A 16968-nucleotide genomic window follows, 5' to 3' on the forward strand; every position below is an offset into this window, starting at 1 on the left:
GCTCAGCAGTTGTGGCACATGGGCTTAGTTGCTGAGGCGTGTGGAATCTTCCCTGATTGGGGATTAAACCCGTGTCCCCTCAGTTGGCAGGTGAATTTTTATCCAGTGTACCACCAGGGAAATCCTCAGCTCCTTATTTTTAAGGAGGGTGATAATAGTGTACAGATCACAGAGTTCTTATAAGGATTAAATGAGTTAATGTGTATAGCATCCTTAAAATCATGCCTGGTATCTAGAAAGCACTCAAAGTTAGTTACAATGATGATGTATGTTGAGATTGTATTTAAAGCTGTGGGAAATGGACCTCATTACTGAAGAGAATAAGAGAGCCTAAGACTGAGCTTTGATAAGCAAGTTGTTAAAGTTTTTCATCAGTCTTTCTGGGGGCTCTTACGAGCTACCAGGAAGTTACTTCTTTCCTGTGGTGTGTCACACCCCAAATATGGCCATAGTCAGACTAAGGAGAATATTCCTAACCAGTGTTGGTCATGGAGTAGAGTCTGCTGTAGCATGCTGGAGCTCGGTCACATGTACAGAATGGACCTGCCTAGTGACTCTTAGAGGATGGCAATGTGACTCATGATCTGAAAGAATTAGGAGCCTGTTGTTCACCTCAAAATTTTCCCTGCTTAGGCAGACCTCAAATATCAAGTTCAAAACCTGAAAGCCAAGAACTGCATAAGGTGGTGACCATTTTATAATGTATAGAAGTATTGAATCACAGTGTTGTATGCTGTGGAACTAACATAGTGTTGTAGGTCAAGTATACTTCAGTTAAGTATATGCCCTAAACTTTGTAGGGAAATGATTTGTGAGTTATTCTGTTAGTAATAATCTCTATTCAAGCCAGTTTCTCTTTAACCTTCATAATAAGATAAGGCAAAGGAACCGAGGGGAGCTACCTGCTCAAGTGGATCCTCTTCTGACCTTGCCAGTAACATGAGGAAGTTGGAAGAAAGCTGATTTAAAAACATTATAAGGGGCTGTTCTGCTGTGCATGACATGAGACAGACGGTCGCTGTGGGTGTCATCAAAGCAGTGGACAAGAAGGCAGCTGGAGCTGGCAAGGTTGCCAGGTCTGCCCAGAAAGCTCAGAAGGCTAAATGAATATTATCCCCAGTACCTTCCACCCCAGTTTTAATCAGTGGTGGAAGAAAGGTCTCAGAATTGTTTGTCTCAGTTGGCCATTTAAGTAATAGTCAAAGACTGGTTAATGATAACAGTGCATTGTAAAACCTGCCGAAGGAAAGGAGAATGTTTTTGTGGATCATATGTTTTGTGTGTGGCAGTTTATTAGTTTTAAAAATCAGTACTTTTTAATGAAAACAACTTGACCAAAAATGTCACAGAATTTGAGACCACTTAAAAAAAAACTTAAAGAGAAAAACACAAAGACAGAAAAACATTATAGGGTGAATATATTGATAAGAAAAATGTAAGATATAAAATTGAATATGCAGTATGATCTCGTTTATAAAATTAAAGTATGATGTAGAACAATTTTCACATGATTAATGGTGGTTATTTTCAAGTAGCAGGATGAGTAGTAATTGTTTATTTCCTTCATATTTTTTTACTTTTTATGTATTTTCTAAACTTTTATAATGAACTTTTTTTTTTAATTAAAGAGAAACCTTTTATTATTTATTTATTTATTTATTTTTGGCTGCTCTTGGTCTCCGTTGCTTTGTGTGGGCCTTCTCTAGTTGGCAGTGAGTAGAGGCCACTCTTTGCTGTGGTGTTGAGGGTTTCTCACTGCTGTGGCTTCTCCTGTTGCGGGGAACGAGCTCCAGGCACTCAGGCTTCAGGAGTTGCAGCACGCGGGCTCAGTAGTTGTGCACGGGGCTTGGTTGCTCTGCTACATATGAAATCTTCCCAGGCCAGGGATCGAACCCGTGTCCCCTACATTGGCGGGAAAATTGTTACTCACTGCACCCCCAGGGAAGTCCCAGAAGGAGCAGTGTTTAAATGGCAAGGGAAAAAGAAAGCTAGTTGCTTACTTTTAAGTTTATACTCATGAGTTCATAATGAAAAGTAGGGAACCAGCTCATTATTTCGTAATAGGGTTTCTTTATTTGACCTTTCTTTTATGAACTATGCTGCTGCTGCTGCTGCTGAGACGTTTCAGTTGTGTCTGACTCTGTGCGACCCTGTAGACGGCAGCCCACCAGGCTCCTCTGTCCCTGGGGTTCTCCAGGCAAGAACACTGGAGTGGGTTAAAAGTGAAAGTGAAGTCACTCAGTCCTGACAACTCTTAGCGACCCCATGGACTGCAGCCTACCAGGCTCCTCTGTCCATGGGATTTTCCAGGGAAGAGTACTGGAGTGGGGTGCCATTGCCTTCTCTACTGAGGACTAAATAGAGGATGACCTTTATAAAAATATTTTGGCTAACAAAGAGGGAATGATAGAATAGTACCATTTTACAACTACTAATGGGATTAATAGATATATGCACTAAACATTAATGGTTGCTAACATCACCTCACAGAGACAGTCTGTCATTGCATACTTCCTATTTGTAGACTATATCTACAAAGCAGTTTCCTACCCACCCACCCCCCAAATTCTTTTTGAACCTGAGTCTGATCAAGCCTCTAGATTCAGCTACCAAATTGGAAAATTATGGAACATTTATAGAGAACAGATCAGCATGTTAAATGACTCCTTAGGATGGGCTCGGCAGAACCTAGACCATAAGAAAGCTGTAGGCAGACAACTTAGATTCTTCATAAACTGCAAAGAAAAAAAAAGATTGGAAGGAACTTTAGGAAAGACCTAAAAGATGTATCAGTGATTCTCAACATAAGGTCCTTGTTTGGATTTGGATTTTTTTTGAAAAAAAAAAAAAAAACTTAAAACCCCACTGACTATATATTTAATAATGTCAAGGAATTATTATCTGTGGTCTTATGTGTGATAAGAGTCCTTGTCTTTTAAAGATGTGTACTAAACTGTTTATTGATCATGATGTCTTTAATTCAATTCAGATAATATGAGGGGAAGGAGTGGCTAGTAGTGTGGTTCGAAGAGGTTGCCCAGATGATTGCTGGGATTGGGTGAGAGGGCCGTGCAGTGTTCTGTCTGCTTTTGTGTGTCTTTGAAAAGTCTCCTTAACAGTTTACTTTTAACGTATCCAAAGTAAGGTTTTAAAAAGTTAGGTAACTATATTGGGAACCTGGTATGTACATTTTCTCCTCAGCCCTTTGTATGGATGAGCATTGATTCAGCATTGGTGATGACTCCCCAGTGATAGCTCTCCTTGTCTACCTGCCTGGGACTGTTTCTGCCCAGGTGGTAACCATTAAAAACTGGCTTGTTGGTTGTCCTTCCCCAGCTTAAATGTTTTAGACACAGTGGTGTGGGTTTTTTTGACAGAGTCCTTCTTTAAGTATTGGACAGCAAGAGGTGTCAAAAAGGCAGTGCTGTTTTAGAGAATCATTGGTACCAAGGCATACTTTGGCTTAATGCATGCAGAGAATGAATCCTTGACTCTCCCCTCAAGACAGGCCTTAATTGACTAGACTGGGAAATTTGCTGGAGAACAGAAGACAGGGCCAGAAGTTCATGGTAGGGATGGACAATTTGCATTCTCTCCAGTCTATAATATACGTTTTTCTCCACTATTCACATTCCTTCTAAGAGGCTGTTTTTAAAAAAGAAAAAGAAGGTAGGAATCTTTTTTTTAATCTAAAATATGCTGAAGGTTAGGAAGATTTTAGGTAAAGTTTAGAAACTAAAATTAGATAAGTCGATAAAATACTTGTTTAAAAACAGCAACTTAGCTGGAACAACATGAGCAAAAAAAATAATAAAGTCATCGGTTTATAATCAAAGTGCAAAATAAATATCCGTGTATTCATACTGGTAGAAATGGATGGTTGAATAAGTAGGAAAAAAGAGACAAATCTCCTATGCAGAATAATTCCAAATAATATATGTAACTACTTAAAAAATGGTAGTTTTTTAGAAATAATTTATATATGAAGAAACTAGATTTATAATCCTAGAAAAAAGGTTGAGTTTAAAGAATGGTAAAGGGGAAAATAGAGAATAAAAATAAATGAACCTAGCTCCTAGATTGCTGGTTTCTGATACCATTCTCCACTAGAAGGAACTAGTGTCCCTTGGAGACATGGCTGACTGTAGAGCCGGTGCAGGAGGTGCAGAGTGAGCATGGGGCATCTTCTGGTTCCAGAATGTAAGGCAGTGCTGACACAAACAGTCCAGAAATCCAAACAAGTGAGAACACGATGACTGAATTATGGCAGTGGGACACAGGCGTCAACAGAGAGGACTCCCAATGGACAAAGCTGTAAACAACATGAGCAAAAACAAAACAAAAATAATAATAAAGTCATTGTTTATAACCCAAAGTACAAAATAAATATCCACATATTCAGATTGGTAGAAATGGATGGTCAAATAAATAGGAAAGAAGAGACAAATCTCCCATGCAGAATAATTCCAAATAATATATGTAACTACTAAGCCTAGAGCATAATTTCTCACTCACTTATACGTAGTGAACTTCTTCCAGAGAGCTGAGTATGGAAAGGGGGAAAGAGTAACTTTACACTGGAGGACTCTGTAAACACTTTCTCAGCTAAGCAGTCGTGGTCAGTTTATAATAAATAGAGTTAGAAGTTTGTTATAGAAGCAAATGAAATTTTAAAACAGAAACCTTGAAGCTTGCTTAGGTTCGATTTAAAATGTACTATATAGAAGTTGAGGAGAAATTTTGATTCTGGAGGTTCCTGAGGAGAGGCTAGGTTCACAGGGAAGTAATCTTGTAGACATGGGCTTCTTGCTTTATAACAGAGAGGCTGGGGCCAAGAGCCTGCTATTGCTTTCATCATCCTTCCCTGAACTTCCCGTTCCTTTTTTTTGAACTTCCCATTCTTAGTCCTTTTCCCCTTTCACTTCTTTTTCATCCTCACCTCCCACTTGCACCAGCCCTTTTCAGTGGGGGAACCTTTTCTTAGGTCTTGAAGCACACACAGTGACACTAAATTTTCATTGTTCCATGTAAGAAATCTTTAATACACACTGACCTTACACCTAGCATTATGCTAGGTACTATTCAGAGGTGCAAAGCAGCCTGATTTTGGAGACAGATTGAAGAGTCTAAGTAATTTTTTGCCATTTTCTTTTACGTTATATTCCAGATTACCAATAAAAATAATGAAATGAGGATATTTCTTGTTTTAGGCGCAAATATTCTGCGAGATTCAACAGGCAACGTCAAACTAGGAGATTTTGGGGCCAGCAAACGGCTTCAAACCATCTGTCTTTCAGGGACGGGAATGAAGTCTGTGACAGGCACACCGTATTGGATGAGCCCTGAAGTGATTAGTGGAGAAGGCTATGGCAGAAAAGCAGATATCTGGTAGGTTTTGACGCGGGATTTGCCTGAAAACACATACCTTATTAACATATTTCCACTCAGGATGGAAATTATTGAAATGAACTTAAATTCTTTTTTGTATTTTTGAAATAAAATGTCAGGATTACAAGGATTGATATCATTTTAATTATGCCCTTTGAGGCTTAATAACTGACCAAATAAATAAAGCTTTCGAACCATTTTTTCATTCTTTGAGAAGAATTTCATCTTAAGAAAATTTCAGCATTAGAAAGCTGTCTTCATTTTATTTCCCGGATGAACTTCTAAAGTAATTAATGTTTATTGCTAGTCTTACAAGTCATTTAACCTTTAATTGCTTAATAATTTTAAGTTAGAACATAAAACGGCCATTTCCTACTTCCCACTGAGAAAAGTGGTTTTTTCCCTTCGGTGTTTATTGGTATTTGTTGAAGTGGCAAAGAGAAGGTTTCTCTCTGTGACCAGTGCAGAGCTAGGAAGTGAGGGAGGGGAGTCTCTGTTCCTCCTCTTGCCGTTCAATAAAGGTCACTCTGGTTCCTCCTTAACCAAGTTCTCACTGCCTGCCAGCTCCTGAGCCTGAGATTGGGCACCCTGAGAGGTCAGCAGTTCTCTAAACCCTTTCTATTGTGCAGCTTGGGAGTCTCTCCTGCCTGCTTCTCAGCCCCAGCTACTTATATGAGCTCTTTTGAGTAAAGTTGTTAATAGGTATTCGTTTTAGGCACCTAAAGACAAAGAATTTCTAATGTTTCTATTCTTTGTGAGATAAAGACAAAAAAAACACTTATATTCAGTGGCAGGCTAGAGAATTATATGGAGCAAAACTTATGAATAATATTCTGTGCCTAACAAATTTGAGAGCTTAAATTGTAGTTTGTTTTCATTGATGTTTATGTTTAAAGTACAGGTTTGGGTTTTTGTTTTTAGGTCAAACATAAGCTGCTTATTTTTTTAACAAGATAATAACACAGTAATTTAGTTGTAACAAAGCCATCAACAGAGCCATATAGAAACAAAACTAAATGTATTGCTTTAAATTGATGATCTCCTTTAAATAGGAAAAATTTAACCTGTTAGTCTAGTGGTTCTCAAACATATCCACACATTTGAGAAATGGAGGGAAGAAGGAGGAATAAAGTTAACTATACCCAGAGCTCATCTCAGAACTATTATATGTGAGTATCTCAAGAGTGGGGCCCAGGCAAAGATTTCTGAAGTGTTGTCAGGTTTGAGAAGTACAAGTCTAAAGTAATAAGCAATAAAAATTATGCCTTAAAAGCAATTCAAAAACACAAAGTTAAAAAAAGAAATATGGTAAATTTCTTTTCTCTTACCCTAGCAAAAGGAGGAGGAAAGCACCAATTCATTTCTCATTATTTTTTATCCGTGTTTGATTGCCCAGAGTGGAGTTTAACAAACATCAAATATTGAAAGTTATACAAATGTATTATATGCTACAGTTTTCACTACTTTACATTTGGAAAGCTCTTCTAAGACAGTACCAGCTTTCAGAAAGAAAATCACTTTTTAAAATTTGCATAGATGTTTAAGTTGGCTGTTGGTTCAACTAAGAGTTGATATAATGCACTAAAAGGCATTTTATTAGTAATAGTTATTATAAAACAATTCATGTACCACAAATTTAACTTTTTGGTGCAACAAGAAGAATATTTGTTTCCCATTTATTTCTACAGCTGTTAGAATTCATTGAAATGCAGACTTAAAACATAAATTTTTCTTCGAGACTGCATACATAAAATACTTTTCCTATAACTACACTATATCCCTGACAGATCCCTACGGGGGAGTTCAGTAGTGACTACAGGCATATTTATCTTTAAAGCAATTTTTTTCTCATTGTTTGGGTTTGGGATTGATACCAAGTTTGGAAAAAGATGTTTCTTTAAGATTACATAAATTCACTTAAAAATGTCTCCTCAAATTTAAAAGCCCTGTTTTCTTCAGCTCCTTCTGTCAGGTCTCCATGTCAGTCGATCTAAACCACATCATTCTTGCCCTGAAGTGCTCTTCTCTCAGGTTGTCTTCATTTGACCTTCCGTGGATTCTCCTCCAGGGCTGGGAGGGGGCCTGGTGGCTGGGAGCAGGTGTCCCGGCCATCACGCGGTTGGCCAGGCCAACTGAGGCCTCAGTCACCCCTGCGTCTTTTTGGCGCTTCACAGGGGCTCCAAGACCCCTCAGGGCTGCTGGGGAAACGGACAGTCCAGAGCAGGAGCCCTTCAGAGGCACGTAGAATGTCAGCCTCAGAGCCCAGCGGCTCCATGAGGGCGCCGAGGGCCGTGACCCCAGTTCCAGCTGTCGATGGTGACAGCCTTGTAATGAAGTTTTACACTTGAAACCAAGTCATGTTTAAATGTATATGAACTTCACACATTTCTCATTTCGTAGGTAGTTAGTTAACTGACTTTCATGATGATGTTGTTTGTGTAAGGTGTTTTTTTTCCCCTCTTAGGAGCGTGGGCTGTACTGTGGTAGAAATGCTAACTGAAAAGCCTCCTTGGGCCGAGTTTGAAGCGATGGCTGCCATCTTTAAAATCGCCACTCAGCCAACGAACCCAAAGCTGCCACCTCATGTCTCCGACTATACTCGAGACTTCCTCAAACGGATTTTTGTAGAGGCCAAACTGAGGCCGCCCGCCGACGACCTGCTGAGGCACACGTTTGTGCACTGCCACTAGCGGCCGGGGCCTCTGTGTGCCTGCCCAGCTCCCTGCTGTCCACGCACCCTCTCTCTGACTGCACTTTTCCTTGTTTATAACAGAGAGATGCGGAGGGAAAAAGACAAGAGGGAAAAGTGTTTCTCTTGATTCTTGGTTAAATTTGATTACTAATAATAATAGTAACCTAAATTTTTTATATTTAATCTTTTTTTTCCCTTATAAGAACTTGAAGCTTTTTTTTTTTTTTTTAATTTTTATAATGTACTGATGTGGTTCAGAGACATACAGCACTTTAGTACATAGTCACTCTTTTTAGTACAAAAAAATCATTGGAATACCTAAAGATTGTAGAGTCTTTCCCTGTGTCACTGACGGATTGGCAGTGATGGGGAGACAAGGAAAACGAGAAGAAAAAAATGATGTATAATTTGTAGTTTTTAGTGATAGTATTTAAAATAGATTCTCGTTTGTGGGGTTGAGCCCTAAACTTGAGTTTAGGATAGGTACTCAACTGAAAGAATATAGGTTTCTTCTTGTATCTGTATTCTTTAGATCCTAACCTCTGTCTACCAAGCTTTTTGCTCAGTAGGAATCTTGATAGAAAATATGAATCTCTAGAGGAATGTTTATTTGTTAATCCTAACCAGTATAATAAGCAAATACACTATAATAGATCCATATTACTGGAATCTATCAACCTTGAGGGATAGCTTTCTGCTTTAAAAAAAAAAAAAAGATACTGTTTTATTTTAAAGCAGATATGTGAAGTCAATAAGCAAATTCAAATTAAAAGATAGAAGACTGCTCTAATTAAATGTCTGAGAGTAGAAGAGGCCACATTTGCCAGTCAGCAGAAATGAAAAGAACCTAGTGTGGTTTAGTGCATGTTAAACTGCGTTCTTTACCTGAGGGGGAAGCCCCAAAATCAAGGGGAAGGAGAAGTGAAATCATGCATACTGTATCTTTCCAGTTCCAGCTCCTGATTCCCCGCAGGTAAACATCTTGAGGAACTGAGAGTTTAACCTGCAGTATCCATGTCTTAAAAGCTAATGTTGTGAGAGAAAACCCTTGTTCTTTGGATCACAGAGGACTAAAGTACCTCAGAAAACAGTTACCATGTAAAACAGTGGTTTTCATGGCTGGGGTGGGGATAGTTTTACCTGGCATTTGGCAATGCCTGGAGACATTTTTGGTTGTCATAAAAAAGAGGATGCTAGAGGCATCTAGTGGTTAGAGGTCATGGATGCTGCTAAACAAACTAGAATACACAAGAACAGCACCTCCCTTCCCCATCAAAGCGTTATCCTCCTCAAATATTAAAAGTGCTGAAGTTGAGAATCCCTGAGATCAATACTAGCCCTGGTTATAAACCAAAAATGGCTATGTACAAAGCAGGTTCCTTGCAAAAAGTAAATTTCAGAGAGTGATATAGTGCATAATGAGGGTTTTACAAGAGCAGAGATCACTACTTCAAGTCAAGGGTGAATGATCTGTACAAACAGCAAGGAGCAATCCTTTTCTTACCAGCTGCATATTGCACCCAAATCAGTAACTTTCATTTTGGAAATAAAATTAACTTAAACATGGAGCCTGTTGAACTCAGCCATCTGTATGTATGTATTCTTTCCTCGGAAGTCAGTTCATTCATAATTGTGGGAAAAGAAAGGCATATTAAAACAAAGTATTAACTACTTTAAACGAAGGTTAAAAACTGCCAGATATTTCTAGTATAAGAGCCAAGGACATTAAGCAGAAAGAGACTGCTGGGAAACTCCCACTATCTCTGATGGACCTGTGCTACTGAAAAACGTGAATGATACAGTGATTTGGCCACTTGCAATGTTTTCAGCATATTAGAGCAAGGGCTGAGTACTTTAAGGGTCTAGAAAATAGTATTCTTCCTGGAGGCCCTCAGTGTGATGCCTTTCATGGGATTCATAAGGGACTTGGGTATTTTATTTTCTGCTGAAAGGTATGCTTGTTTAGGAATCGTTTTAAAATACTTTGTTTCTGAAGTTAAGTAGATGTTGGTTTACTGTATCAAGGTCCTATCTGGCATTCCCTGTAGGAATATTTGAAATTCCACTAGCTAGTCTGAGAAGAAGTCAAAGCACAAATACAGCTGTTAGAGCTTCTCCTATTCCCGTATAATGAAAGGAAGCAGCTTGCAAGGAAGAATATGAATTAGTAGCCTACCTCCCACCCCCCAGAAAATCAACTGCCAAATCTTGTGCTATAAACATAGTCCCCAAGGATGTGGATCTATTATAATTTCTTCATCTTTTATGAGTGAAGGCATCTCTTCTACTTGAGCAAGACCATGGTATCTGGACCAGTGGGCTTTTCCTTCCCTTGTGCTGTGTGCTTGTGATTTTCTTTTGGCTCAATTTTGGTCTGTCAGGGTAATCAGCAGTGCAGAATATGAGACAAGTGCTCTTTAAAGAGAAACCTTGGGAGACTGTGAAACCCAAAGCAAAATGTTTGCTTTTTTCAGTCTCTCTCTCTTTCCAAAATGCTATAGAAAATAAAATCACCTGAAAAGAAACTACTATGTTAACACTGCTGCGTAAGACCTTTGTTTTATAAGAAAAATATTAGCTATGGAAAAGTATTGTTCTCTATGTAAAGACTTAAGAATAGATAATAGTTTACAGAGCTATATAAAAATGTGATGTGAATTTATTTCATACAAGTTGTTAAAGGTACCAAAAACCACAAAAAAGTTAATATATATAAAAACTACTAGAACAAAAAAGCTTAAAGTGGGGTGAGGTATGGAAGATCAAAATTAAATTTAAAAAAGAAAAATTTGAAAGGAAACACATCTATCAGGGGCTGTAACACTCCATTTTTTTTCTTTCTAATAATGATATGGATCAACAAATGAAATTTGAACTTTTTAGGATGACTATAAATGTGTTTTGTTTTTTAAATGCACAGCCTGATTCTTCTATACTGTAATGTTTCTTTGCTGAGGCTGGAAAATGACCAGACTGCTAACTTTGTGCCTTTAAAATGCGTTCTGCTTTGATAGTGGCAGACTTTTTGGTGCTGGAGAAGATTCACTAGCAGTCTTTTATGTGCTTTTCAGGATATACCTTTCTACTTAGGCCTTGAGAGATTCAAGATGGCATGACTTAGGCTTGGACCAAATACAAGATCTTTTACATTGCACTCAAATTATATTGAATAAAAGGGTTGAAAAATATCATAATGACTAATAGAAATTTTGATGATAATTCTTTAAAATGTATTTTAAAATATACAGACTTTGAAAGTTTCAATATGATGATCTTTAATTTTCCTCATTTACAAAACATGTTTCTAACCTGAGAAACAGTTGAAGACTACTGCCTTAGAAAATTTTCAAAGGCATGACAACCTTACATAATTTATATGGATTGAAATGTTAATGCATAGGCTGAACTAGAAAAGAAAAATTAAAACTTATTTCATAGTAAATTGAATTGGCTTTGAAGGAGTCTTTATCTTATTTCCAATAGAAGCTACATTTAAAAGGTGAAATTATTTCTTTAGAGTAGCTTTCTCTGCTACTTCAGTTCTTGTATATGTCAGGTCTGGTGTGTAATATTTCTGAGATGGAAGTATAATAAGGTACATGAAATTACTGAGAAAATACAATTTGAACAGTTTATAGGGACAACCAAGCTTGGGAGCAAAAGCAAATACATTTGCCAGATGCAAACTCCTTGGCCCACAGCAGAGTTCTTTGTCATTGATTTCATTTGGGACCAATAGTTCAATATAAAATCACCTAGTGTCAGCCAAGTATAGGGATCTATCTATTTTTTTTTAACATGGTGAGTCTTTTTCATTTACTTATTCAATATTGTGACTTACTATGTCAGGTATTAAGTTAACTTGTCCTTAAGGAGGTCACAGTCTAGGAGGAAAAAATGGGCAAACAATTGTTTTTTTTGACATATCTTAACTCTGAAAAGTTCGTCAATGATGTTTTAAACTGTTATTACTTATAAGGTGAGGGGAAAGCGATTTTGGGTGGCCATTGGCTGTGATAAACTGAACAGCAGACAGCAGAAGCGCCCCAGCTGGAGAGATCTGCCACAGGTCAGGCCCCCTCTCGCTCAGGACTCTGAAAACCCAGCCTCTGTTCAGACAGTCCCAGTGATGGGGCATTTATTCCATCACATGGCACTTTTTTTTCCCCTGCTTTTTTCTTTTAAAGAAAATATTTTCTTTTGGTCTGAATTATTAAAATACCCAAAACATTTGATAGAAACTGAATTCTGCCAACAGTGTTTTTTATACTAAGATCAGGAAAATCTTGAGATCTTACTGTTTTACATGAAGTTTGGCCTTTGTTACACATGTAATGTTCATATTTATTTGAATCTTAAGATTGGTTAAAATGTTAATGAAAAGCAGTTTAATTGTTAATTTTTCGTAGTGCCTTTTTCTCTGTATGCCTTAATTTTGTTTTATATCAATAATAATTCACATTACCCACCGCAATGAAAGTTTCTCCAAAATCAGTAGGCTTCAGGAGTTCCTTTGGCCTTAGACTGTGTACTGGCCATTAAACTTTTCTTAATGCCTGCTTCCTCCTACCCTTTTCTACCTCTTTTTTTTAAAATATGTTAGAAGAGAAACATTAACATTGTTTTGTGATAGACACATTGCAGTTTTACTAGACACAAATTTCTAAGATAAGGATAGAAAGATATTTTAATTCTAAAGAGACATAGTAAATTATTTTCCAAGTTGATTAGTTGATTTTTCAATCACATTGGCACTGTTCAAATTCTTTGCATATCATGTTTCAGTTAACGATTTTCAAAGAAGAACTGGAATGGTGGTTTTTGTCCTAAAGAGATCATTTGAATGGTTTACAAATGTTAAGGCAATGAGACTTAGGGCAATGAGCAAGAAATCCAGGGATAGCAAATTCTAATCCTTACTTTTAAGCTAGCATTTTGACTAAAACTCTAGCTTTTCTGTGAAGAGTGTGTGTGTGTGTGTGTGTGTGTGTGTGGAGTTGGGGCAGGGGTGGGAAGGAAGGAAAGGTGTGAATGTCCAATTAGATTAGTCTCTGTTCTTGGAAGAACAATTTAAATATGTATAACCTACTGATGTTGGAATGCCAGCACATTCTCCAAAAGTAGCTAGTACAAACAGTTGTTTAATAAAGGTATTTATTGTAAATTGCCAAGCTCTTGGTTGCTAAAAGTAGATTAAAATTGAATTTGTATGTGTGTATAATAGCTTATATATAATTCCTAAATAGAAAGTAATTGGTTTTGCATAGTTCTTCATGAGCTCTTTGGAATAGAAATTCTGCCAGACATTATCAAAACAAGCATCCTTAGCTTACCAAGTGTTCAAAAGGAAATTGTTTTATACCTCTTTTTGGTTGGCTAGGGAAGGCGTGCTGTGAAGCTACTGTTCGTACTTGATAGTCACCTTTAGCTTTGCTTTGACTTCTGCCGCGACCTGGACAGGATGCCATAATAGGTGTGGGAGCTTTCGTGCCTACTGACTCTGTGTTCACCTTTCAGAGCTGTAGCGGGTAGTGCGCTCTTAGGGCAGTTTAGAGAACCTTCTCTCGATGGTAGTGAGAGTGGACATGGTTTAGTTTCAGAAAGTTGAGGGAGGAGTCATAGCTATAGTAAAGAATAAACTTTATCTTTGCTTTGTATTACAGTCTCATGTAATTCTTCATATTTTTCAAAATTGTGCATTTTAATTGACAGTAATGCTATTTTTGTTAACAGAAAAGGCGTTAAATCAGTGATTACTATTATTCCCTATGCCTAATGACTTCTTGTTTGTATTTACAATCTGTATTATCAGAATCACTTTAAACCAAAGCTTTTATATTCTCTGCACACATAGCCAAAATGATTAGCACTGTTACTTCTGCCCAATTGTAAGCTAATAGTGTAAAAATGATAAAACAGGTACTAGTAGAATTTGTATCTCAGTCTATCCTTCAAGTTAAAGGACAGGTGCTCGGTGTTTGCATTTAGACATGCAGAATTTACTTCAACTATTAGGGAACTATATAGACATTACAGACTTGAGCTTGTACACGTGCCAATCTTATTAATGTCACTTGACCACAGATGCATATACATACACATCGACACACATGCCTCAGGTTGGGGGCGTACTTTCTTCTTAATGTCTTGACATTTATGAACTTGTGTTTGACTTGAGGGGCATTCCAGGAAAGTTTTGCAGAAAAGTAGGTTATGGACTTTTTGTGCCATAGACATTTTGGAAGACAAGGACAAGTCTGCTCTCCAGCATACATGCAGAATTTGTCCCCAAGTAGGATTTCTGAGTCCCTTAATGCCAGTTGAGGACAGTAAAGTTTGTGACTGTACTGAAAAGCACTTTTGTCTTCACTTATTTGTGTAATTAACTGTTGGTGATTTAGCATTAGCATTGCTTGGAGGGGAGAGATAAGTAACAAAATTACATCTAACTCTGTTAGACACAGGCTTCAAAATAGATTTGTCATGTTCTCATTTTTCCAAAGACTTTTTTTCCACCTGGAATAAGAAAGAACTAGTGGAAACATTTGCGCTGGAAAGGTTTACAGGCAAAAGAAAGTAGGCCAAACCCTTGGAATATACCCCATTCAAGTGAAAGTGCAGTGTCTAAGGATAAGAATACTTCTTTAAAAACAAGCACTTGTTTTTAATACAGTCTTAGTAAGTAAAAGGTTTACATTTTTTCTATTGCTGTTGGTTTTAAAATTTGCTACCCTGCATTCTGAAATATTATAAAAGAGTTAATACCAAAAATACTTTTAATGTCTGACATCTCTTACATTTCACATGGTTCTTTTTATTCAGATATCATTGTAAATAAAAGTAAACTTGGATAAATATGAGAATAAACTTTTAATTGTTGCAAATTCTGATTATCAATTTGTAAATTTACCCTTTGACCTAATGTACATTTTTAAATGTAGCCATTAAATTCTCTATATTTAATCTGTTAGTTTCTCTCTGTAAATGTTTTTAATCTCAGTTAAATCCTGGGCAGTTTATGTACAGAGGTGTTCTTTTCCTATCAAGGTTGACTTTTTTGCACATTTTTGGAAATGTTTATTTGTACACTGATTTACTACTCTGACCAATAATTGTTGATGGGTGTGTGAGCATCGTGAATGCGTGCATTGAACTACTGTCTGTGTCTCTGTGTTTAAACTTCTTTCAAGATGTAGCCATCAGTAACTGCATTGCTATTACTGATTTAGATGGACTTTCATGCTTTTACAAAGTATACTTATCTATGGTTCTATCTTTGTTGAGAACTCAGGAGTTCAACATCACTTTCTGATTTTATATGTATTCTAAAATCCATGACTAAGTTGAAAGTATGCTTGTAACTCTGTGTATTGGGGGATGTGTGTGTGGAGATGTCTTTTTCTGTCTGTAGGTATGTGTATATATCCCAGTAATTTCTTATTTTCATTTCTACATTTTTATGAACTTGTTTTATAAGGGTACTGTTTAGTTAGAATAATTAAATATATATAAAGCTTTCTGAGAGATTATTTACTATATGAATATATTTTCAGCTGGCTGATCAAAACTATTTTCTTAATTTTGTTTTTACCATTCAAAATGTATTTGTATTTCCACAGTTGATTGCAGATTTACTTAGATATCTATCAATTAAAATACTCTTGCAGAGAACATTGAATTCTCATTGAGAATTCTATGAAATGCAAATTAAGGGGAAAAAATAGGTTTTAAGCAGTAGCAAAAACACTGTCCACTAAAACAACCTTTGAATTCTCAGAGCTATGAAAAAATGTGAGAAACTAAATTATCTTGAAGAGATGTCAAGGCTTTTATATCTCCAGTTGCTGTTCGCCTGTCCTACTGTTTTTGAATATTTCCTTTATTCTACCCCAAAGATTTCAACTTTCAGTTTTCTTCTTACTGGGCAAGGTCAGACCTCACTCATAAAACAATATATTGAAAAATTGTGATTCTCTGTGATTAACTATAAATTGGTTTAGAAATGTCCAAACATACATTATTGTGTCTTTACACCGTATTTTGCATTTTAAGTAACTGGCAGAAAACGAATTGGGAATTAAATTTCCAATCTGACAATGTTGTTGTACTTAAGGAGAACCTTGTTTTTTAATATGCGGTATCATGTGAAATTACTTATGTTAGGAATAGAGTCCACTGTTGAAGTTGAATGTCACTAAGCTTATGTTATAAGGAGCCGATATGATTAGAAAAACCTATCAGAAGCCAGATACAGTGTGGTATGTGCCACATTTCATGCACATTTGACTTTGTGTTCATTCAAAATTGTGCTTGTAAAAATGTATAAAATTTTTGAGTTTTACAGTTTTTATGTACTTGTTTTTTCTTGCTGGTAAATAGCTTTTTTTTTTAATCTAATGTGAAAGAAACCATGTTTATATTTTGTTAGTGATCAATGACTTTGTTTATATGGAAATTTGTATATGGTTGGCACACATCTTTGTTTAGATTTATCGTGCATGAAGGCCTGCAATAATTAGCACAATGAAAATTGCTTTTTCTTACATGTTCATTTTTTGAAAGATTGTGGTGCAAAGGCTTACTCTAAGTAACCTTCTGGACTATGGAATGAATATAAATGAATGGCACTTTGAGTGTTAATAAAGCTGATATTTATTTCCACTGTGATTGCTTTGTCCACAGCTCTTCTTGGACACACTGTTGTCTCTCCTCTGCCTGCTTTGATCACTCTCTAGGAGACAGCCTAGAAACATTGCAACTAAATCTTCCCAAGATACAAGTCTGTAATGTTCTCCTCAACGTGCTCTGGCATATTTCTCTAGATACTTTGATTACCCAAATCAGAAATTAACGGTGACTAAAAACAAAAAGACTACTGTCAGAGGGTA

At 36.8% G+C, this 16968-nt stretch overlaps 1 protein-coding gene across 1 annotated transcript in view; it reads left to right on the plus strand.

The window, feature by feature from the left end:
- MAP3K2 (mitogen-activated protein kinase kinase kinase 2) overlaps positions 1 to 16747 on the plus strand; it is a 92728-nt gene extending 75981 nt beyond the window's left edge. Inside the window, exons 16-17 of the mRNA XM_027554943.1 lie at positions 5211 to 5388; positions 7853 to 16747. Of these exons, the coding sequence (XP_027410744.1) occupies positions 5211 to 5388; positions 7853 to 8078 (404 nt within the window). The 3' untranslated portion in view covers positions 8079 to 16747. The remainder of the gene's footprint in view (positions 1 to 5210; positions 5389 to 7852) is intronic.
- Positions 16748 to 16968: the final 221 nt, after the last annotated feature.

Source organism: Bos indicus x Bos taurus, chromosome 2 (assembly GCF_003369695.1).
Source record: "Bos indicus x Bos taurus breed Angus x Brahman F1 hybrid chromosome 2, Bos_hybrid_MaternalHap_v2.0, whole genome shotgun sequence".
Taxonomy (NCBI): domain Eukaryota; kingdom Metazoa; phylum Chordata; class Mammalia; order Artiodactyla; family Bovidae; genus Bos; species Bos indicus x Bos taurus.